Genomic DNA, 17,526 nt, shown 5'->3' with positions numbered 1-17,526 from the left:
CCAGGGCCACCGCCAGCCTTGCCCGCCCCCGCCAACGCCGACCGAGAAAGAAAACAAAAGTTTAAAAATCAAAATTAAAAACGGAGCAAAGAAACCCAAGTGCATTTGCCCGCCACCAGCAAACGCCGTCGGTGACACGCGGCTGGCGGAGCCACCGCGCCGGGCAGGGCTTGTGCTACATTCGGGCGGCGGTGACCCGCGGCACCACGGCTGGCAGGGTCAGCCCCGAGCCCCCCGAGCCCCGGGCCGGAGCTTTGTGTTGCTTTGTTTCTTCTGTTGGGTTTTATTTCTGTGGTTTTTGTTTGTTTGTTTGTTTTTTGCTTCTGCAAAAAGGGAGTCCTGCCGGAGCCGGCGCCGAGTCCGTGAGCACAATCCTGAGGTATCTTCTTCTTTGTGCAAACCCCGAGGGACGGGATGTCCGGGAGGGGACGGCTGTACAAAGGGGACGGGGGGAGGGCGGCGGGGCCGGGGGGTCGTGGATCGTTGTGCCCTTGTGCCCACGTAAGCCCTGAGGTTCTCGGGGCCCTGGCGCCCCTCACTCACTCCAGCATGGCATCCAGCTGGTCCGCCAGGTCGTCGAACATGCTGCCGATGTCGTCCAGGATGCTCACGGTGCTCTTCGACTCCACGGCCGAGCTGGGGAGTGACAGAGACGGGTCAGGGCAGGGCATGGTATGGGGACAGGGCACAAGTCCCCTGGGCCCCATGACACGGCCCTCCTGCCCCTTTGTGCTGCAGTGCCCAGCACTGTGTCCCCACTGCCATGGCACAGTGTTCAACCTCCATGTCTCCTGTGTCCCCTCTCCAAGATAGGCCCCAGGGCACCCACATGCCACCCTTGCCCATGCTGCTCCAGATGTCCTTCAGTGTCACCTCCCCAGGGCAGTTCCAGCCAGGATCCCCTGGTGCTCCACCCCAGTCCCGCCGTGGTGTCACAGCCTGATCCCTGTGCATGCTCCTTATCGCTTGCCGCGCTCGGTGGCACCGAGTGGCCTCACACCCTCCCGGGGGCCACCACCCACCCCTGCAGCCCTTACTCTGCCGCCTGACTGTCCTCCTGCTTGATCTTCTCCTCCACGGCCTGCAGCGCGGCCGCCAGGGACGCGCTCGTCTCCTCCAGCTTCTGCTGCGCCAGCTCGGGGCCGCCGCTGTCCACGGACGGGCTGGCGATGGTGGAGCGGGGCGGCTTCACGGGCACCTGCTGGGGCTGCGCGCCGGGCGACAGCGGCTTGGCGGGGCTGGAGCAGAGCGAGGGCGGCGTGCTCGAGGGCTTGCCCGCGGGGCTCAGCTGCCGGGCTGGCGACGGCGCCGGCGTGGAGCTGGCGCTCACCGACTGGATGGCGGCGTGGGGCTTGGGGGGCTTGGGCGCCGTGGGGGGCGGCGTGGGCTTGGGGGACACGGGGGGCGGCGTGCCATGGACCCGCTTCACCTCTGCGGAGAGAAGGGAGAGGGGCAGGAGGGCGGCGGGACCGGCTGCGACCCCCGGCGTCCGCCCCGCGGAGCGCCCGTCCCGGGGGCTGGCGGGGCACCTACCTGGGCTGCCGGGGCTCGGGATGGGCACCTTTTTGGGGACGGGCACCGGCGGCCCGGGCATCTTCTGAGGCGGCTGCGTCAGCACGGGCTTGGGGGACACCGGCGGCTTGAAGGGCTTCTTGGGCTCGGCGGGCGGCGGGGCGAACTCGGGGCCGTCGGGGCGGGCGGCGGGCGGCGGGGTGGGCGGCGGCTCGGCCCCGCTGAGCTCCGAGGCCGGCCGCCGCTTCACGGTGCCGGTGCCGTTCTGGTACACGGCGAGCGTGGCCGGCTCCAGCGCCGGCTCCTTGTCCTTGGCTTTGGGCCGGCGCTTGACGGTGTCGGACTCGGTGAGGACGAAGCGGACGCCGTCCTGCTGGCTCTGCCTGGCCCGGATCCGCCGCTTGAGCGTGGCGCTGGCCTCCACCTTGGCCAGGTCCCCGTGGCGGTGGGCCGGGGACAGCCCCTCGCCCGTCTCCCCGCGGGCCGGCCCCAGGGGCCGCGGCCGCTGCTTGATGGTGAGGGTGCCGTCCTCGGCGAAGGGGATGCCGTCGGGGGAGCCGCCGCGTTCCACCCGCAGCCGCTCGCCGGGGCCGTCGGCGGCCGCCTCCGAACGCACGCTGTCGGCGCGCTCTCGGCGGGCGGCTGCCACCAGCCCGGTGACCGGGCCGCTGATGGTCCGGCGCCGGTTCACCACCTCCCCGTCCAGCCCGATGGCCTCCTTGTGCTTGACGGTGGCCAGCACGGTGGCCACGCGGGCGCGGTCGGGGCTGCCCGGCGGCGGCCCGGGCTGTAGGTAGTAACCCTCGGGCGCCTTGGCCGGCGCCGGCCCAGGCCCGGCTGCCACGTGCGGCTTCTGCAGCGCCAGGGCGCGGGCCCCGCCGCCGATGGACGACATCTCCAGCATGGCCGCGATGCTGCGCACGCTGCCGGCGCTGCCCGTGTCCACGCTGCCGCCCAGGTCGCTCGCCCGCCGCTGCTCCCGGCGGCCCTCGCCCTCGGCGCTCGGGGCTCCCACGGCCGCCTCGCCCTCACCCTCCTTGGGGAAGTCCTCGGCCATGCCGGCGCTGGAGATGGCGGAGCTGGAGCGCTTGGGAGGGGGCGGCGGGGGTCCCTTCTTCTTGGGCCGGACGGCGAAGGACTGGCTGCGGTTCACGTTCTTGTCGCCGCCGGCGGGGGCCCGCACCGAGTGGCTGCGGCCCACGCGGCGCTGCACGGTGGCGTAGGGCCCCGCGTCCGGCACCAGCAGCTCGTCCCGCTCCTGCTCGCTGTCGGAGGCGGCGTAGCGGTTCAGGCTGTGCGCCCGCTTCTTCGGCCTGCCCGGCTCCTCCTCGCCCTCGCCCGCGGGCGGCAGGCACAGCACGGGCACCGAGACGGGCAGCACGGGCACCCCCGGCGGGGCCGCCTCGCCCTCGGCGGGCTGCGGCAGGACGTAGGCGAAGCCGCGGTGCGTGGGCGACTGGGGCAGGGAGCGGGGAGAGGCCGGGCGCTCGCCGGGCGGCAGCAGCTGCGGGGTGGGCTTCACCTTGGCCGTGGCGTGCGGGGCCGCCGGGCCTTGCGGGGACGAGGGCCGCGCCTTGCCGGGGGTCTGCGGCGGCGTCAGCTGCCCGGCCGAGGCGGGGAAGGGCTGCCGGGGCTTGCCGGGCACCGGGGGCACGCTGGCGCGCTTCACGGGGTGCCCGTGCCGGGGCGGGCGGCTCTCCTTGGGCGGCGCAGGGGGGCTCTCCCCGGCCCCCTCCGCCAGGTACTCCTGGCTCTTGGAGATGGCGGCGGCGGGCGGGCCCCGCGGGCCGTCCCCCAGCAGCTCCTGCGAGCTGCTCATGCCCCGGGCGCGGCCGCCCAGCCCCGGCGGCGAGCGGTAACCGGGGCCCGCGGGGTTCGCCGCCTTCTCGGGGGGCTCCTCGGGGCCTTCGCCCGTTATGGCCACCTGCAGCTCGCTGCTGAGCTCGCTGTCCTGGAACGTGGTCATCTTGGGCGACTGGCACTCGGGCGGCTCCGGCGGCGGGGACTCGATGGCCAGCACCTCTGGGCTCGGCCCCGACGCCTTCCTCTTCAGCGTGCCCGGCTCGTACTTGCCCAGCTCGGCGCGCTGCAGCTCCGCCAGCTTCTTCACCGCCAGCATCAGCTTCTTCTGGTGGCCTGCGGGTGGCACATGCCATCAGTGTCACTGCCAAGGGCACCGCGGGCAGCGCTGCGCGCGGGGCCTTACCCAGCTTGGTGATGCCGATCTCCTGCAGGTCCTCCCAGGTGATGTCGGTGATGAAGTCAATGTTCTCATAGCCGTTCTCCACCAGCACCTTGTAGTACTGGGACAGGCCGATCATGGAGAGCCACAGCGCCAGGTTGGCCTGGGGAGGGTGCAGGGCATGGATCAGGAGGTGGCAGCAGAGTCTGGCCTTGCCACCCAGGCACCCATGTCACACAGCAGAGCCCATCTTGCTCGGGGATCACAGCCCCAGGGGACTCTCCCTGTCCCTGTGCCCCACAAGCATTCTGGGCTATTCCCAGCCCTGTTCCCATGGGAAGCCCCTCACTGTGCCCAGTCGCTGGGGCAGGAGGGGTTGTCACAGTGCCACATCTACAGGGGTGACAGCTGGCAGCAGCCTGATGGGCCCTGAGGAGCTGCCGGGAGGGAACATGGGCAGCTCTGGGACCATGGAGCCAGCTCCCACCCTTGTCCAGTGCCACCCTCCCCTGAAAGACAGGACGGGACTCGTTGCCACCGTGGCTGTGGCTTCTGTCCCCCTGGCCCTGCAGGGCCCTCACCGGTTTGTACTCGGGCAGCCACTCGGGGATGCTGAGGTTGTTGATCTCGGAGGCGATCTTCTTCCTGTGGCCCGGCTTGGTGACCCCGATGGCCGTGAGGTCCTGGGGCAGAGAGGGGGGTCAGTGCCGCCCTGCTCCGGCCGCGCCTCCCTCCCACCGCCCCCGGCCCCACCTCCGGCGTCATCCGGCTGATGGTGGTGATGTCGTAGCCGGCGTTGATGAAGTTGGGAGCGTAGAGCTGCAGCTGGAACTTGCAGAGCCACTGGTACACGGCCTCCGAGCTCTGCGGAGAGGGGACAGATGGATGGGGCAGCTCTGGGGATGGGGACCCGCCCTGGGGAGGGGGACCCGCCACTCCTGCCCCTGTCCCCCAAGCTGTCCCCACCACACGCTCCCCGCGGCACCCAGCGCTCCCTGCTCACCTTCCCCTCCGATGGAGGCTCCATTTTCTTCAGCTGGGGCTCGGCGGGGGGCTGGGGGGCGTAGGGGGAGCTGGCCACGCTCTGCGACCGCGACGAACCTGCCGGAGGGGCGGCGGTCAGCGCGGCCCCGGCTCCGGCTCCGGCTCCGGCCGAGGGAAGGGAGGGAGAGCCGAGCCCTGCCCGGGCGGGTGCCACAGCCACAGCCCCGGGCTGGCAGGGCCAAGGCAGGCACAGGAGGGCACACGGGACACCCAGCCCAGCACACGGGACACCCAGCCCAGCACAGCAGCCCGGAGCACCCGCCGTGCCCCGAACAAGATGCTGCTCCTCGGGGAGGGGCAGGAGAGCTGCTGCACCCAGCGCAGCCCCGAGCAGTGGGACCCAGCCAGATCTGCCCTCCAGAGCCAGTGTCCCTGGAGCCCAGGCAGCAGCCAGAGGGGTTCCTGTGCCCAAAACACTCTGGCCCCACTCCTGTGGCCTTGCCACCCGCCAGGCAGGCTCGCAGAGGAGCACCCACGGGCATCCCTTGGTGCCCTCCCTGCAGGGTAAGGAGGCTGCCCTGAAATTTTTGCCTCATGTTTATCAGGATGAACAAGAAAAGCCCTTTCCCTCCCCACCAGCAACTGCATCTTCCATGTGTGTGTGTGTGCGTGCGTGTGTGTGTGTGTGTGTGCATCCCCCCTGTGTGTGCATCCCCCCTGTGTGTGCATCCTTGGGCATCTGCATCCCTCTCGCGTGGGCATCCTCCTCACATGTGCATCCCTCTGCCGTGTGCATCCCACTTGCGTCTGCATGGCTCCAGCGTTTCCCCCTCTCCCTAGCAACGTCTGCGCCCCCTCCCCGCGTGCCCCCCGCCCTCCATGAGCGCGCCCCCTCCCCAGAGCGCATCCCCCCTGCCCGCCTCTCCCTGCCCGTGGCCCGGGCTGCTCTGGGCATCCCCCCCACGCCCACGCCCACGTGTGCCTCTCCCGTCTGTCCCCCCGCTCCCCCGGCAGGTGCCACTGCCGTGGCGTGGGCACCCCGGTGGCGTGGCCGTGCTCCCGCAGCCCCCCAGCACGGTGGCGGTGCCGGGCTGGGGGTGACCCCGCTCGGGCTCCATCAGGGCTGGCGGGGGGGCCCGGGAAGGGAAGGGGCCGGGGAGCAGCGGTGCCCCCCCTGCCCGCCCCGCGCCGCCCCCCGCCCCCCACGGGCCCCCACTAACCGAGGCAGGAGAAGGCCTGGCAGCAGCCGAAAGGCGACAGAGTCATTTTTTACCCACACGTTTTTCTTCTGGCGACGGGTGCCGTGGCAATAAAAAAAAAGACAAATCCCTGGATCCACGGCACGGCCAGGGCTCCTCCTGCTCCGGCAGCCGGGCGGCCGCAGCACGCACCTGCGGGGATGTCCTGCGCCTTGGCCGGCCCATCGCCCACGGCACACTCTTGCGCAGAAGCCTTCTGGGAAAGGACCGTTGCCAGCAGCTGAAAAACACCCCGGCAAGGGGGGAGAGCAGGCACAGTGAGGCGGGTGGAGGGGGCCGGCGGGCCGGGGCTGCGTGTCGCGGGTGTCGCGGGTGTCGCCGGTGTCGCGGGTGCCGTGGGTGCCGTGGATGCTGCGGGTGCTGCCAGCTCGGGCGAGGGTGGGCAGGGAGGGTTGCAGCAGATTTCGGCGGCAGCGGGGAGAGCGGGAGCAGCAGATGGTGCTTTGCCGGCAGCAGAGCCCACGGCACCGCCGCACCCCAAAGCCAGCCTGGCACATGCCCAGCCCGGGCTGCCGGCACGGGCTGGGGGTCCCTGTGCCCGCGGGATGGAGCCCCCCTGGCTGGCAGCGTGCTCGTGGGCACGGCAGGCAGGGTGCCAGGGACGTGGGCTGGCAGGTGCCATCGCCAGGGAATGGGACAGCCCAGGGGCACTGCAGGGCTGTTGTGGCAGTGGTGGCAGGGCAGCGTGCAGGGCGGTGTGCAGTGATGGTGGCAGCAGTGCACTGGTGGCAGTGTGCCATGTTGGTGGCAGCAGTGCATGGTGCTGGTTGCAGTGTGCCATGTTGGTGGCAGCAGTGCATTGGTGGCAGTGTGCCATGTTTTGGTGGTGGTAGTGCATGGTGCTGGTTGCAGTGTGCTGGGCCAGTGGCAACAATGCACTGGTGGCAGTGTGCCAGGCTGGTGGCAGCAGTGTGTGCAGGACAGAGCACAGTGCAGAGGCCCCTGCGAGTGGCAGCAGAGACATGGCATAGCAGCCCTGATGGACCTGTGGAATGTTTTGCAGGGCCTGAGCCCAGGTTGCCCAGGCAGCACTCAGGTGCCAGCTGGAGGGGACACGCTGGTGGCCGCTGTTGGTGACAGCGTAGCTGGTGGCACACAGGTATCGATGACACTGCACAGCACCCCATGAAATGCCAATCCCAGCTGAGGTCAGGCAGGCAACAGACGCTGCAGAGTGCAGCCAGCAGCAGCTGGCACGGCCGCCTCGGGGCTCTCCTTACCTTGACGCCCTCGGAGCCGGCGTGCAGGGCGTGCGCCCCGCTGCCCGCGCTCTGCCCGCTCCCCGAGCTGCGCGCTGAGGCCACGCTGCCCGTGCTGCCCAGGCTGCTGCGGTCACCACCTGCACACAGGGGAGAGGCTCTCAGGGCTCTGTGCCCCGCGCCTAGGGGGCACCACAGCATGGCAGTGCCCCACGGAGCCAGCGCCACGCCTGGCATGCGCTGCGCATCCCATCAGTGCCGTACCTGCGAAGGGTTTCCGCAGCACCCAGATCTCCTCGGCGGGCGCTGCCGTGGCCGATCCGCCCTGCGACGGGGACAGGTGGGACGGGCTCATGTCGGCCCCGCGGGACCCTTGGTGGCAGAGCAGAGAGAGCGGCTGTCAGGTGTGTGGCACTGCGCCGGGCTTGCACGGGTGTGGCACAGGGAGGTGACCACAGCCTGGGACTGGCACTGCTGCACGTGGGAACAGCCCCACAGGGATGGTGTGGGAACAAACAGCCCCACAGGGATGGTGTGGGAACAAACAGCCCCACAGGGACGCTGTGGGGACCCTGGCTGTATCCATGCCCAGGGATGCCAGAGCCATCCTAGGGCCCTGTCCCACCCCAAGCTGGCAGAGGTGACAGTGACCAGCCCTGGGCCCCGTTGTGCAGAGCATCCCTCCTCACTGCCAGCCAGGACAGACCATGGTGGGGTGATCGAGTGCCCTGGCTGAGCCTGGACAAGGGACAGGGATTGTTCATCCCTTCACAGGACAGAATGGGGACATGACCCAGTGCAGGGAGCAAAGGGAGCTGGGCAAACTCAGGCAGTGGGGACCAAGGTTCCCACCCCACTGTCCCCTGTCCCAGTCAGTGCTGGCCATGTCCCTTCAGCTGCCTGCACCCATCTGGGGGGGACACAGGGGCTGTGCAGGGCCAGGCACCGGGTGCTGAAACCCAGGTGACACACAGGGGACACAGCAGTGGATGAGAGGACCTGGCCCTCCTCTGGGGCACAGCCTGAGGGTCACCCCAGGGCAGGGCTCCTCACCAGCTCCCTGTGCTGGCCACCTCTGCCAGGTCCCACTTGCACCAGGGACAGCCAGCTCCGAGTGCAGGGGGAAAACAGCATCGGGTGAGATGGACAGCAGCCCTACAGGGCCAGTGCTGCCATGGCCCCACTACGGCCCCACCACTGTCCTGCCAGCCAAGGGGCACTGCCACCACCCCACCAGCTGTGGGACATTGTCACCGCCCTGCCAACCAGGCCAGTTCTGTTCATGGAGCTGCTCGCTCCAGCAGCACCAGCCATAGCAGGGGACAGGTGGTACCAGGTGATAAAGTCACTGAAGGAGCACAGCAGGGACAAACAACCTCACCAAGTCAGGCTGGGACATCCCTGAGCTGCTCATGCCACGGTCACACCAAGGAGCCTGGGCTTGGGCAGCTTCATGCGATCCCAGCAGGAGAGAAAGCCCCAGGGCAAAGAAGTGCTCCCTTGTCCCCAGTGCCAGCAGGGCCACCCAGTGCCCCCCAACACAATCTCCTTAGGCACCAGGGCATGTGCAAAGACCCCTGGTCCCAGCCATAGAGGACAGAACCCCTGCAATCCCTGCTCCTGGGTGCTCCTGACGCACAGCCCTGCAGCATCTGTCACCTGCCTGTGTCCTGGGGACGGTCCCCAGGGCTCACCTGGGCTCTGCCTGCGCTGAGCCAGCCCCGAGAGCATCCCCTGGGAATCCCCTGAGCCACAGCCCCTTCCAGCTCCGTGTGCACAGCCAGGACCTGCAGGGAGCCTGTGGCCAGCAGAGGGTCCCTGAGCCCGTGGCACTGTGCTGTGGCACTGAGCTGTGGCTCCGTGCTGCCAGCCCTGCCTGGCACAGGGCCGTGAGTGCTTTGGGGGTGCCCATGCACCCAGGGCATGCCAGGCTGGGGAGGATGGCTGTGCCTTGGGCACTCGCTGTGCCAGCAGCCCTGGAGCAGGTGTGGAGGGAGCAGTGGCAGCGTGTGCCACCCGAGCGCCCCCGCTGCCCCCGCTGCACGCATGCACGCGCATGCACACGCTGCATGCACACACACACACGCCCTGCAGCCCCCGTGAGGGCGAGAGGCCGAGCAGAGAGAAAGGACTCGACACACGCTTTAAAGGGAAAGAAAGGAAAATCCATGGAGAGCACGAAGCGAGCGGTGAACTACCTTGTCCGTAACGCGGCTCGTCGGCACTGCTAGGGGAGAGCCTGTGATAGCCAAAGGAACTGAAAAGAGTCTGATGGGAATGTGGTGGTGGAGGTGGAGGTGGAGGCAGGGAATGGAACGGATGGGACGAGGCGTCACCGTTTAGCACAGCAGCCCCGTAAGCCGGGAGCGGGATCTTTTGGAAGTGTTGGGGGATTGTTACAGTCTCCCATGAACCTGATAATAAAACATAACAAGAGACAAAATGAAAAGAATCAAAATAATAGAGGCACGTTCAGTGCCGCCAAAAAAGAAAAAAAAAAAAAAAAAGGAAAGGAAATAAAAGAAAATTAAAGAAAGGGGGGAGAAGGCAGCAAATCAAAAATGCGACCAAAGGGATGTGGAGAAGCCAGAACCGAGACCCAGGCGATGCGGAGCGGAGCTGAGGAGCAGCAGCGGGAGCTCAGCACAGGCACAGCCCAGCACAGGGCACGGACACATCCCATGGATCCAGCACTGGGATGGCCCCAGGGTCAGCTCACGGGCTCTCACAGCCAGACTGCAGCTCCTGCTCCCTGCAGGGCCATCCCAGGGCTGTGGGGCTGCAGCACTGCCACCCCCGTGTCCAGGGGTGAGCTGTGACACAGCGCCTGCACCCCACACTGCTGCCGCCAGTGGGGTGGCTGCAGAACCTACAGCCTGCCTGGCACTGCCGTTGGCCAGCTGCAGCCCAGGAGCCACAGAGCTCAGCCCAGGAGACATGGATGGCATCTCTGCTACTGGCACACAACCCGTGCCTGGAGGGTGGCTCTGACCCTGCCTGTCCAGCACCAGGTGCCTCCAGGGACACTGTGGGTTGCCTTGCAGCCACTTGTGCTGTCACTCTCCTGAGACAAGTGCCACCATTCCCTGCCCATGGCCCCATGGTGTGGCTGCCCCCAGGATCCAGTCCCAGGGCTGGGGTGAGATGGTTGATGTGGGGCCTTTCAGTGCTGCCTGCAGAGGCACCAGCCCCACTGGGGCTCTCCTGGCAGAGGGCACAGCCCAGGGGGGCTGCAGACGCCCCCAGGAGCCTGAAGGGACGACGATGGCAATGGGGATGGGAACAGGCAGCCACAGGGCAGGGAGCAGGGCCGATCCCTGAGATGGCCCTGGCTGGAAAGACGCTCTCTGTGTGGCAGCATCAGCTCCCTGGCACCGGTACCCAGCCCGTGCACAGACCCTGAGCACCAGCTCCTGCCACCCCACTGCTGTTCCTGTCCCCCAAACCACAGTGACACCCTGGGTCTCCTCATGCACCAACCTCCCAGCACCTCAAACGCCTCCCCCAGCCCAAGGGGTTTGACCCCAAACACCCCAGGGCTGCCAGCACCGACCCCACAGACACCACGGGAACACGGACCCTGCACACACAATGGGAGCAGCAGCCCCACAGGCACCACGAGAACACTGACCCCACAAACTTTAGGCACCGTCCCCATGCCCATGGCGGGGACACCGACCCCACATGCATGAGGGGCATCACCCTGCTTTGCCTTCACCTCTGCAGCCCCACAGCCCCGTCCCCACCAAGCCAGGATGGGCTCCCTGGGGCTGGGGGTCTAGGGGGGTTATTTGCCTGTTCGTTTGCTTATGGCCTCCACGAGGCTGGAGGGGAAGTATCCCACGCGGTCGTTGCCGGTGCGGTTGTCGTGGATGCAGCCCTTCCATCGCCCGTCCGCGTGCTGCTCCAGCACCTGCGGGCGCGCCAGGTCAGGGCCGGGCCGGGGGCTGGCACTGCCACCGCGCTGTCCCCGGCCCCCCCGGCCCCACTCACGGTGATGACGTCCCCAGCTTTCACGTTCAGGCTGGTCAGGTCGTAGTTGTTGCAGTAATCCTTGACGGCCCGCACCTGCAGGGCTGCGGAGGCGTCTGTGGATGGAACGGGGGCGTCAGCGGCCGCGCACCCCACGGGGGTTGGCACCCCCAGCCCGGCGTCCCTGTGCCAGCGCGGCCGCTCTGTGCCCTCCAACCCCCTACCCCGCAGCATCTGCTTGATCTCCTTGCTGGCCTGGCTGGTGGTGAACTGGTTGACGATGTCCAGAGCCGTCTGGTTGTAGGTGTTCCTGACGTGGGCGTTGATCCCGCTCTGCAATGGCACCGAGAGGGATTGGGAGGAGGCTGGTCCCCATTCTGCCACCCCTGGGACTCCCTAGGCCACCAGCAGACCAGCAGCTGGAGGGCACAGCTCTCAGACCTTTGTGTGTACCCCCCTTGCGACCCTCACCCCTCAGTGTGCACCCCCAGGACCCTCAGAGCCTTGGTGCTTCCCCTCCAGGGCCCTCAGAGCCTTGGTGCATCCCCCTAGGATCCTCAGAGCCTTGGTGCATCCCCCCAGGACCCTCAGTTCTGCTCCCAGGGAGAGCTGAACAGGCTGCTCTGAGCCCCAGCTGTGGGGTCACCCCTTCCTGGCTGGGTTGGGGGTGCCGGGGCCATCTGGGGGTGCCGAGGGGGCCCTTACATCCAGCAGCAGCCGCACCACGTCCGTTTTGCCGCAGAGCGCGGCCTCGTGCAGCGCCGTGCCCGCCTTGGTCTGCCGGTTGATGTCGATGCCAGCCTGCAGCAGGAGCCTGTGGGGCACAGCGGGGTCAGGGGGGCACGGGGGGCGCCGGTGCTGCCCCCCCTGCCCGCGGCACGCACCGGATGATGTCGATGTGGCCATTCTTGGCGGCCAGGTGCAGCGGGCTGGTGCCGTTGGGGTCGGTGGTGTCCCCCGGTTTGGGCTCCAGCAGCGCCGCGCACATGTTGCTGTTCAGGAGCAGTTGGACCACCTGGCTCAGCAAACACAGACGGAGCAGGGCTGCAAGGGCGGCTCGGCCGCCCCTGGGCTGCAGCCCCCGGCCCCCGGCCCCTGCCTCCCCCTGCCAGCAGCCAGAGCTATCCTGCAATGGTGGTGGCACCAAATACCCCCAGTGCCGGCCATCCCTGTGCCCCTCCAGCAGTCCCGCGACCTCAGAGTGTCCCTGTCCCCCCCAGGGACCTCACAGTGCCCCTGTACCCCCCAGGGACCTCTCACAGTGCCCCTGTCCCACCCCAGGGACCTCACAGTGCCCCTGTCCCCTCCCAGAACCTCACAGTGCCCCTGTCCCCTCCTGGGTCCTCATAGTGCCCCTGTCCCCTCCCAGAACCTCACACTGCCCCTGTCCCCTCCCAGTCCCCCTCTGGGGACACCCAGCCCTGCGAGAACTTACCCCGACCCGGCCAAACTCGCATGCCAGGTCCAGGGGCGTCTTGCCCGAGTTGTCCATGATGCAGGGGTTGGACTGGTGCTGCAGGAGCATCTCCGACTGGGGACAAGCAGAACCCGACCTGGTGAGGGCAGGGCTGGAGGGGTGGCACCCCCCCCGCCAGCCCCGTGCCCTCCGTACCACGTCGTAGTGCCCGTGCTGTGCCGCCAGGTGCAGGGGGATCTGGCCCTCGTCCGATGGGATGTTCACAGAGGAGCCTGCCTTCAGCACCATCTTCATGGGCTCCTTCTTGCCCTGCCAGGCCGCGTAGTGCAGGGGCCTCATGCCTGCAGGGGCAAGGAGCCGTGAGCCTCCCATGTGAGCCTTCCATGTGCCAAGGCAGTGGGCAGAGCCCACCGGGGCACGGGGCAGGGGACTGGGGACTCGCCTTTGTTGTCCTTGATGTCCACGGCAGCCTGTGCCTCCAGCAGCAGCGAGATGAGCTCTGTGTTGCCGTTAAGTGCTGCATGGTGCAGAGCTGAGAACCTGGGGAGCGGGCTGGTGTCAGGGGCCACTGTCCCCTCACAGCCCTGCCAAGCCCTGCCCAGCACCACGGCCTCCAGCCTGCCCCCGAGGCTGCTCTGCCCTCCACGTGCACCTGGGAAAGCCACCCCCTATCCCTCTGTGGGCTTTGGGGTGAGAGCTGCTGTGGGCCTGGCAATGCTGAGACCCCGCTGGGCAGGGCAGGCACAGAGGGTGGGGGTACCAGGGAGCCCCCTCCCCAGTGACCCACTTCCCCCAGGCTGGCCCCACGAGCACAGATGGCAGCGCTGCCGTGCCCAGTGCCGTGCCCAGCTCTGGGGTGGGGAAAGCCCCCGGCCCCGCACCCCTCTGCTCTGGCAGCTCCCGAGGCTCCCGCCTGGGAAGCAGGCCAGGAGCTGACCTACTTGTGCTCCCGGCAGCGGCATCCTCCTCCGTGCGGCTGCGCTGGCACCCACCGTGCTGCTGCTCGGGGCCCTGGCCCTGCACAGCGTCCCCATCCCATCCCCAGGGCCTCCCCGGTGTCACCACCGGAGCATGGCAGCCCCCAGGACACGCTGACCTCTGTGGCTGCCCACTGCCTGAGGGGCTGGTGTGGGTGTCAATCCCCCTGGCCCTGTTCCCCAGTGCCCACGGGGCTGTGGGTGACAATCCCCCTGGCACTTGTCCCCAGGCCCTTGGGTGAGGGGACAGGTCCCATGGGAAGCAGGCTGCAGGCACGGCGGTGCCCAGGAGCTGTGGCTGCCATCCCCAGCGGGGCGCAGCGATGTGAGCAGACAGCCTGCACAGGAGGCCGATCCCCAACGTCTGCCTGGGAAATGTCAACATTTTCCGCTCCAGCGCCCTGCTCAGATCCGCTCAAGATGGTGCAAATCGCAGCCTGGCCCGCGGCTGCCTCGGGGGCTTCCCTGGGGCACCTCCTGGCCCAGCCGGGCACCTCGGCCACGAGCAGGGGAGCAGGGCACCGGGGCCAGCACGGGGACACCAGCACGGTGCTCACCAACGTGGGGACACCAGCACGGTGCTCATCCATGCAGGGACACCAGCACAGTGCTCACACACAGCACCCCCAGCCAGGAATGAGCCAGCGCTGCCGGGATGGGGAAACTGAGGCACGGGGCTGGCTGAGCTCACACGGAGCAGAGCACAGCCAGGCTGCAGCCTGCATCCCAGGGATCCTTTCCAGGAGCAGTGCCTGGGGCTGGAGGCTGCTCCCCTTGTGCTTCAGCACCCCCTGAGCCTTCCAGGAGCCAGACACGAGCCAGGCCCTGCCTGCAGCTGCCTGGCCCTACCATGACACTCAGCCCTCCTGTGTCCTGCTGTCTCTGCTGAGCCCGAGGTGGGCCCTGGGTGGCGCCCCTTGCCCCTGGCACAGCCATGAGCTGGCAGGTACCAGGGGATGCCCACTGCCACTACCCTGGTGATGAGGATGAGGAGGCAGCTGGGCTGCTGTGGCCGTACATCCCCAGGGCATGGCCTCCTGTTTTGCTACTCTCCCTGGCATTGCCCTGGCACAGCAGAGGGAACAAGTGGCATCACGTCGTGCTGCTGCCCCGCTCAAGGGGGATCTCAGGGCGGGGAGAGCCAGGGGCAGCTGCTGCCCAGCCCCACAAGCAGCACTCCCAGGGCAGCACCCCCTGTGCAGGGCCCCAATGCCTCCCTGCAGCCTCATTAGTGTCATTAGCAGGGTGGTCTGCAGCCCCTTTCTGCTGCTCCCACCCCTGGATGTGGCTGTGCAGCATCACCCGTGCCTGGCGGGGTCACGGCTCTCCCACCCAGCTTCCCCAGGGCTGGGAAAAGTGGGGTGAGTTGTGGGCACAGCCCTGGCTCTGCCTCCAGCACCAGCTCTGGGTGCGGGCAGGGCTCAGCCATGGGGGCTAATGGGGCCAGAGCCCTGGAGCTGGCAGCTTGGGGAGCCTGGCATTGCCACACAGGCACTGGGCACTCCTACAGCGGGGACAACCCCTGCTCACAGCACCCCACAGCATCCACACCCGGGTTGGGGCTCCCACTCACCCGTCCGTGTCCTGGAAGTTGACATTGACTCTCTTTGCTGATCCGAGGAGCTCTGGAAGTGAGGGAAGGGGACAGGGTGTTAGAGGAGGAGGCTGGCACAGGGACAGGGGCACACCAGGGAGGGGACGTGCTGGCAGCTCCAGGTTTCCCTGCCTACCAAGGCTGGCGCTCCCTGCAGCTCCACAGGTGCTGAGTGAGGCTGCCCAAACCTGCAGGCTCAGGGTGGGGGTCCCTGCTGAAGGGGGCAGAGCCCGGGGGCTCCTCCTGGCACCATTCTGGTTCTGCCCATTCTCCCCTGGTTTGCTTGGGCAATGTTCCCCTGTCTCGTTCACCCATCTGGGGCTCTGGAAAGGCCCCTGCAGCCCCCCCTGGGCAGAGCTCAGCACATCCCCCTGTACCCCAGCCCCCCTGCACTGCCCTCCCCACCCTTCTGGGAAATGAAACCGCGCCGGGGCAATCCAATTAGCAGCACGAGGAAGGATGGAGCCAGATTTACATAAGATTTACCCGAAAAATGCCACTCAGGCTTTCCAGAGAGCTGCTCTTCCCACAGCGGGAGCAGCAGGAGGAAGAGGAGGGTGGGAGCAGCATGGCAGAGCCCCACAGGGGACCCACACAGTGAGCAGAGCTCCAGCCCCACAGGGGACCCACACTGCAGCCCCCGAGCCCAGCACAGCGAGCCCAGCTCCAGCCCTGAGCCCATGGGACGGGACCCAAAGGCTGCATGGCCCAGCAGGAAGAATGGGCAAAGGCACTGGAAGCCAGGGACGAGCTCTTGCTGGGAGAAGCTGGCTGGAAGGGGCTGCTTCAGGCAGGGAAAGGGAATGCGGGGCCAGAGAGACACTCCCTGTGTGTGCCTTGGCCGTGGCCTTGCTCTCTCCCCCTCTGCCGTGTCCCCTTGTCAGTGTCCCTGTGGTCATTGATTATTGGACATAAGGCTGTGCCACTGCCCAGGAGCCTCTGCATGGGCACATAGGGCTCAGAGGGCACCAGAAGCAGGAGGGGTGGCTGTGTCCAGCCCTGACCTCAAACCTGGGGAGTGGTGCCGGGCTGAGCAGCCCTGCCCAGGCCACACAGCACGGATGGGCCCAGGACAGAGGCTCTGGCACCCAGAGCTGCCGCCTGCACACCAGGGCTGCCCGGCTGCCCGAGCTGCAGGACATTTGCTGATGCTGACACAGCCCCGTGTGACAGGTGACAGCTGCAGAGGGCAGGTTCTACCAGCCACAGCAACCACCCTCCAGCCACCAGGTGCCCAGGGTCCCCTCCCAGATGAGGTGCCTCATGCAGGATGAGAAGGGGGACTGCAGGATGCCTGGAGAGGGACAGGGACACCTTGGGGTCCCCAGGCTGTGGGGAGGGACAGGAATGCCACAGAAACCCCCAGGCCCCATCCCTGCCACAGAAACCCCATGCTCCCTGGGAAGAGCTGCACATTGGTGGTGGGCAGAACCCCTGTGGCACCGGCGCTGACCAGTCCCTGGCACAGCCCCTGTGGCACCGGCACTGCCCCAGTCCCTGGCACAGCCCCTGTGGCACCGGCACTGCCCCAGTCCCTGGCACAGCCCCTGTGGCACCAGCACTGCCCCGTCCCTGGCAGAGCCCCTGTGGCACCGGCACTGCCCCGGTCCCTGGCAGAGTCCCTGTGGCACCGGCACTGACCAGTCCCTGGCACAGCCCCTGTGGCACCGGCACTGCCCCGGTCCCTGGCAGAGTCCCTGTGGCACCGGCACTGCCCCGGTCCCTGGCACAGTCCCTGTGGCACCGGCACTGCCCCGGTCCCTGGCACAGCCCCTGTGGCACCGGCACTGACCAGTCCCTGGCACAGCCCCTGTGGCACCGGCACTGCCCCGGTCCCGCAGCCCCGTGCTGCCGCCAGCGTCCCCAACAAAGGTGCCATTCAGCCCCGTGGAGAGGAGCCCAGCGCTGCTTCCGCTGCTGCCCGCGCCAGGAGCCAGCTCCCAGGAGAGGGCCCGAGCTGCCCCCAGGGATGCCAGGGCCAGCGGACAAAAGGAGCCGTGGGCGCAGGAGCGGCACCGTGCCCGGCGCTGGCTCCAGCCTCCGGTCCCGAGATGGGCCCCGAGACGGGCGATGGGGCCTTGCGGACGGATGGATGGACAGACGGACGCTGTCAGTGGGTCTGCACTGCCTGGCCGTTCCCACAGGTGGATCCCAGCGAGGGGCTGGCACGGGGCAGTGCCCGGGCACCAGGGTGCAGTGGTGATGCCGTTGGTGATCCCCAGGCACGTGGCACCCTCGGCATCACCAAACCACCATCGCCCCGGCGCAGCGTAGCGGCAAATCTTCCCTCCCTGCACCTGCAGGAGAGGCTGCGGCTGCCAAAATCTGTGTAGCACTTCCATCACTGCCCGTGCCAAGTGCTTAGTCAGTGACTTGCAGCCATGCAGTGGTTTGACTTTCCTTAGAGCTCTGGAAGTGGCTGTCAGCGTG

General features: G+C 68.0%; 1 protein-coding gene across 2 annotated transcripts in view; it reads right to left on the bottom strand.

The window, feature by feature from the left end:
* Positions 1–392: 392 nt before the first annotated feature.
* The window catches only part of CASKIN1 (CASK interacting protein 1), a 29,207-nt gene continuing 12,073 nt past the window's right edge, over positions 393–17,526 (bottom strand). Inside the window, exons 2-21 of one of the 2 annotated variants that reach the window (XM_074552935.1) lie at positions 15,076–15,127; positions 12,968–13,065; positions 12,721–12,866; positions 12,544–12,639; positions 11,993–12,123; positions 11,814–11,922; positions 11,333–11,441; positions 11,130–11,224; positions 10,932–11,049; positions 9,335–9,550; positions 7,401–7,508; positions 7,158–7,276; positions 6,070–6,157; positions 4,698–4,795; positions 4,448–4,558; positions 4,276–4,377; positions 3,719–3,857; positions 1,534–3,648; positions 1,038–1,431; positions 393–636 (exon numbers count right to left, since the gene is read on the bottom strand). In XM_074552935.1, coding sequence (XP_074409036.1) covers positions 540–636; positions 1,038–1,431; positions 1,534–3,648; positions 3,719–3,857; positions 4,276–4,377; positions 4,448–4,558; positions 4,698–4,795; positions 6,070–6,157; positions 7,158–7,276; positions 7,401–7,508; positions 9,335–9,550; positions 10,932–11,049; positions 11,130–11,224; positions 11,333–11,441; positions 11,814–11,922; positions 11,993–12,123; positions 12,544–12,639; positions 12,721–12,866; positions 12,968–13,065; positions 15,076–15,127 — 4,541 coding nt within the window. In that variant the 3' untranslated portion in view covers positions 393–539. The remainder of the gene's footprint in view (positions 637–1,037; positions 1,432–1,533; positions 3,649–3,718; positions 3,858–4,275; positions 4,378–4,447; positions 4,559–4,697; positions 4,796–6,069; positions 6,158–7,157; positions 7,277–7,400; positions 7,509–9,334; positions 9,551–10,931; positions 11,050–11,129; positions 11,225–11,332; positions 11,442–11,813; positions 11,923–11,992; positions 12,124–12,543; positions 12,640–12,720; positions 12,867–12,967; positions 13,066–15,075; positions 15,128–17,526) is intronic. The other variant, XM_074552936.1, reaches the window with a different exon arrangement.

This window comes from Zonotrichia albicollis, chromosome 16 (genome assembly GCF_047830755.1).
Source record: "Zonotrichia albicollis isolate bZonAlb1 chromosome 16, bZonAlb1.hap1, whole genome shotgun sequence".
NCBI classification, from domain to species: domain Eukaryota; kingdom Metazoa; phylum Chordata; class Aves; order Passeriformes; family Passerellidae; genus Zonotrichia; species Zonotrichia albicollis.
This window is presented reverse-complemented; position numbering and strand designations above follow the sequence as displayed.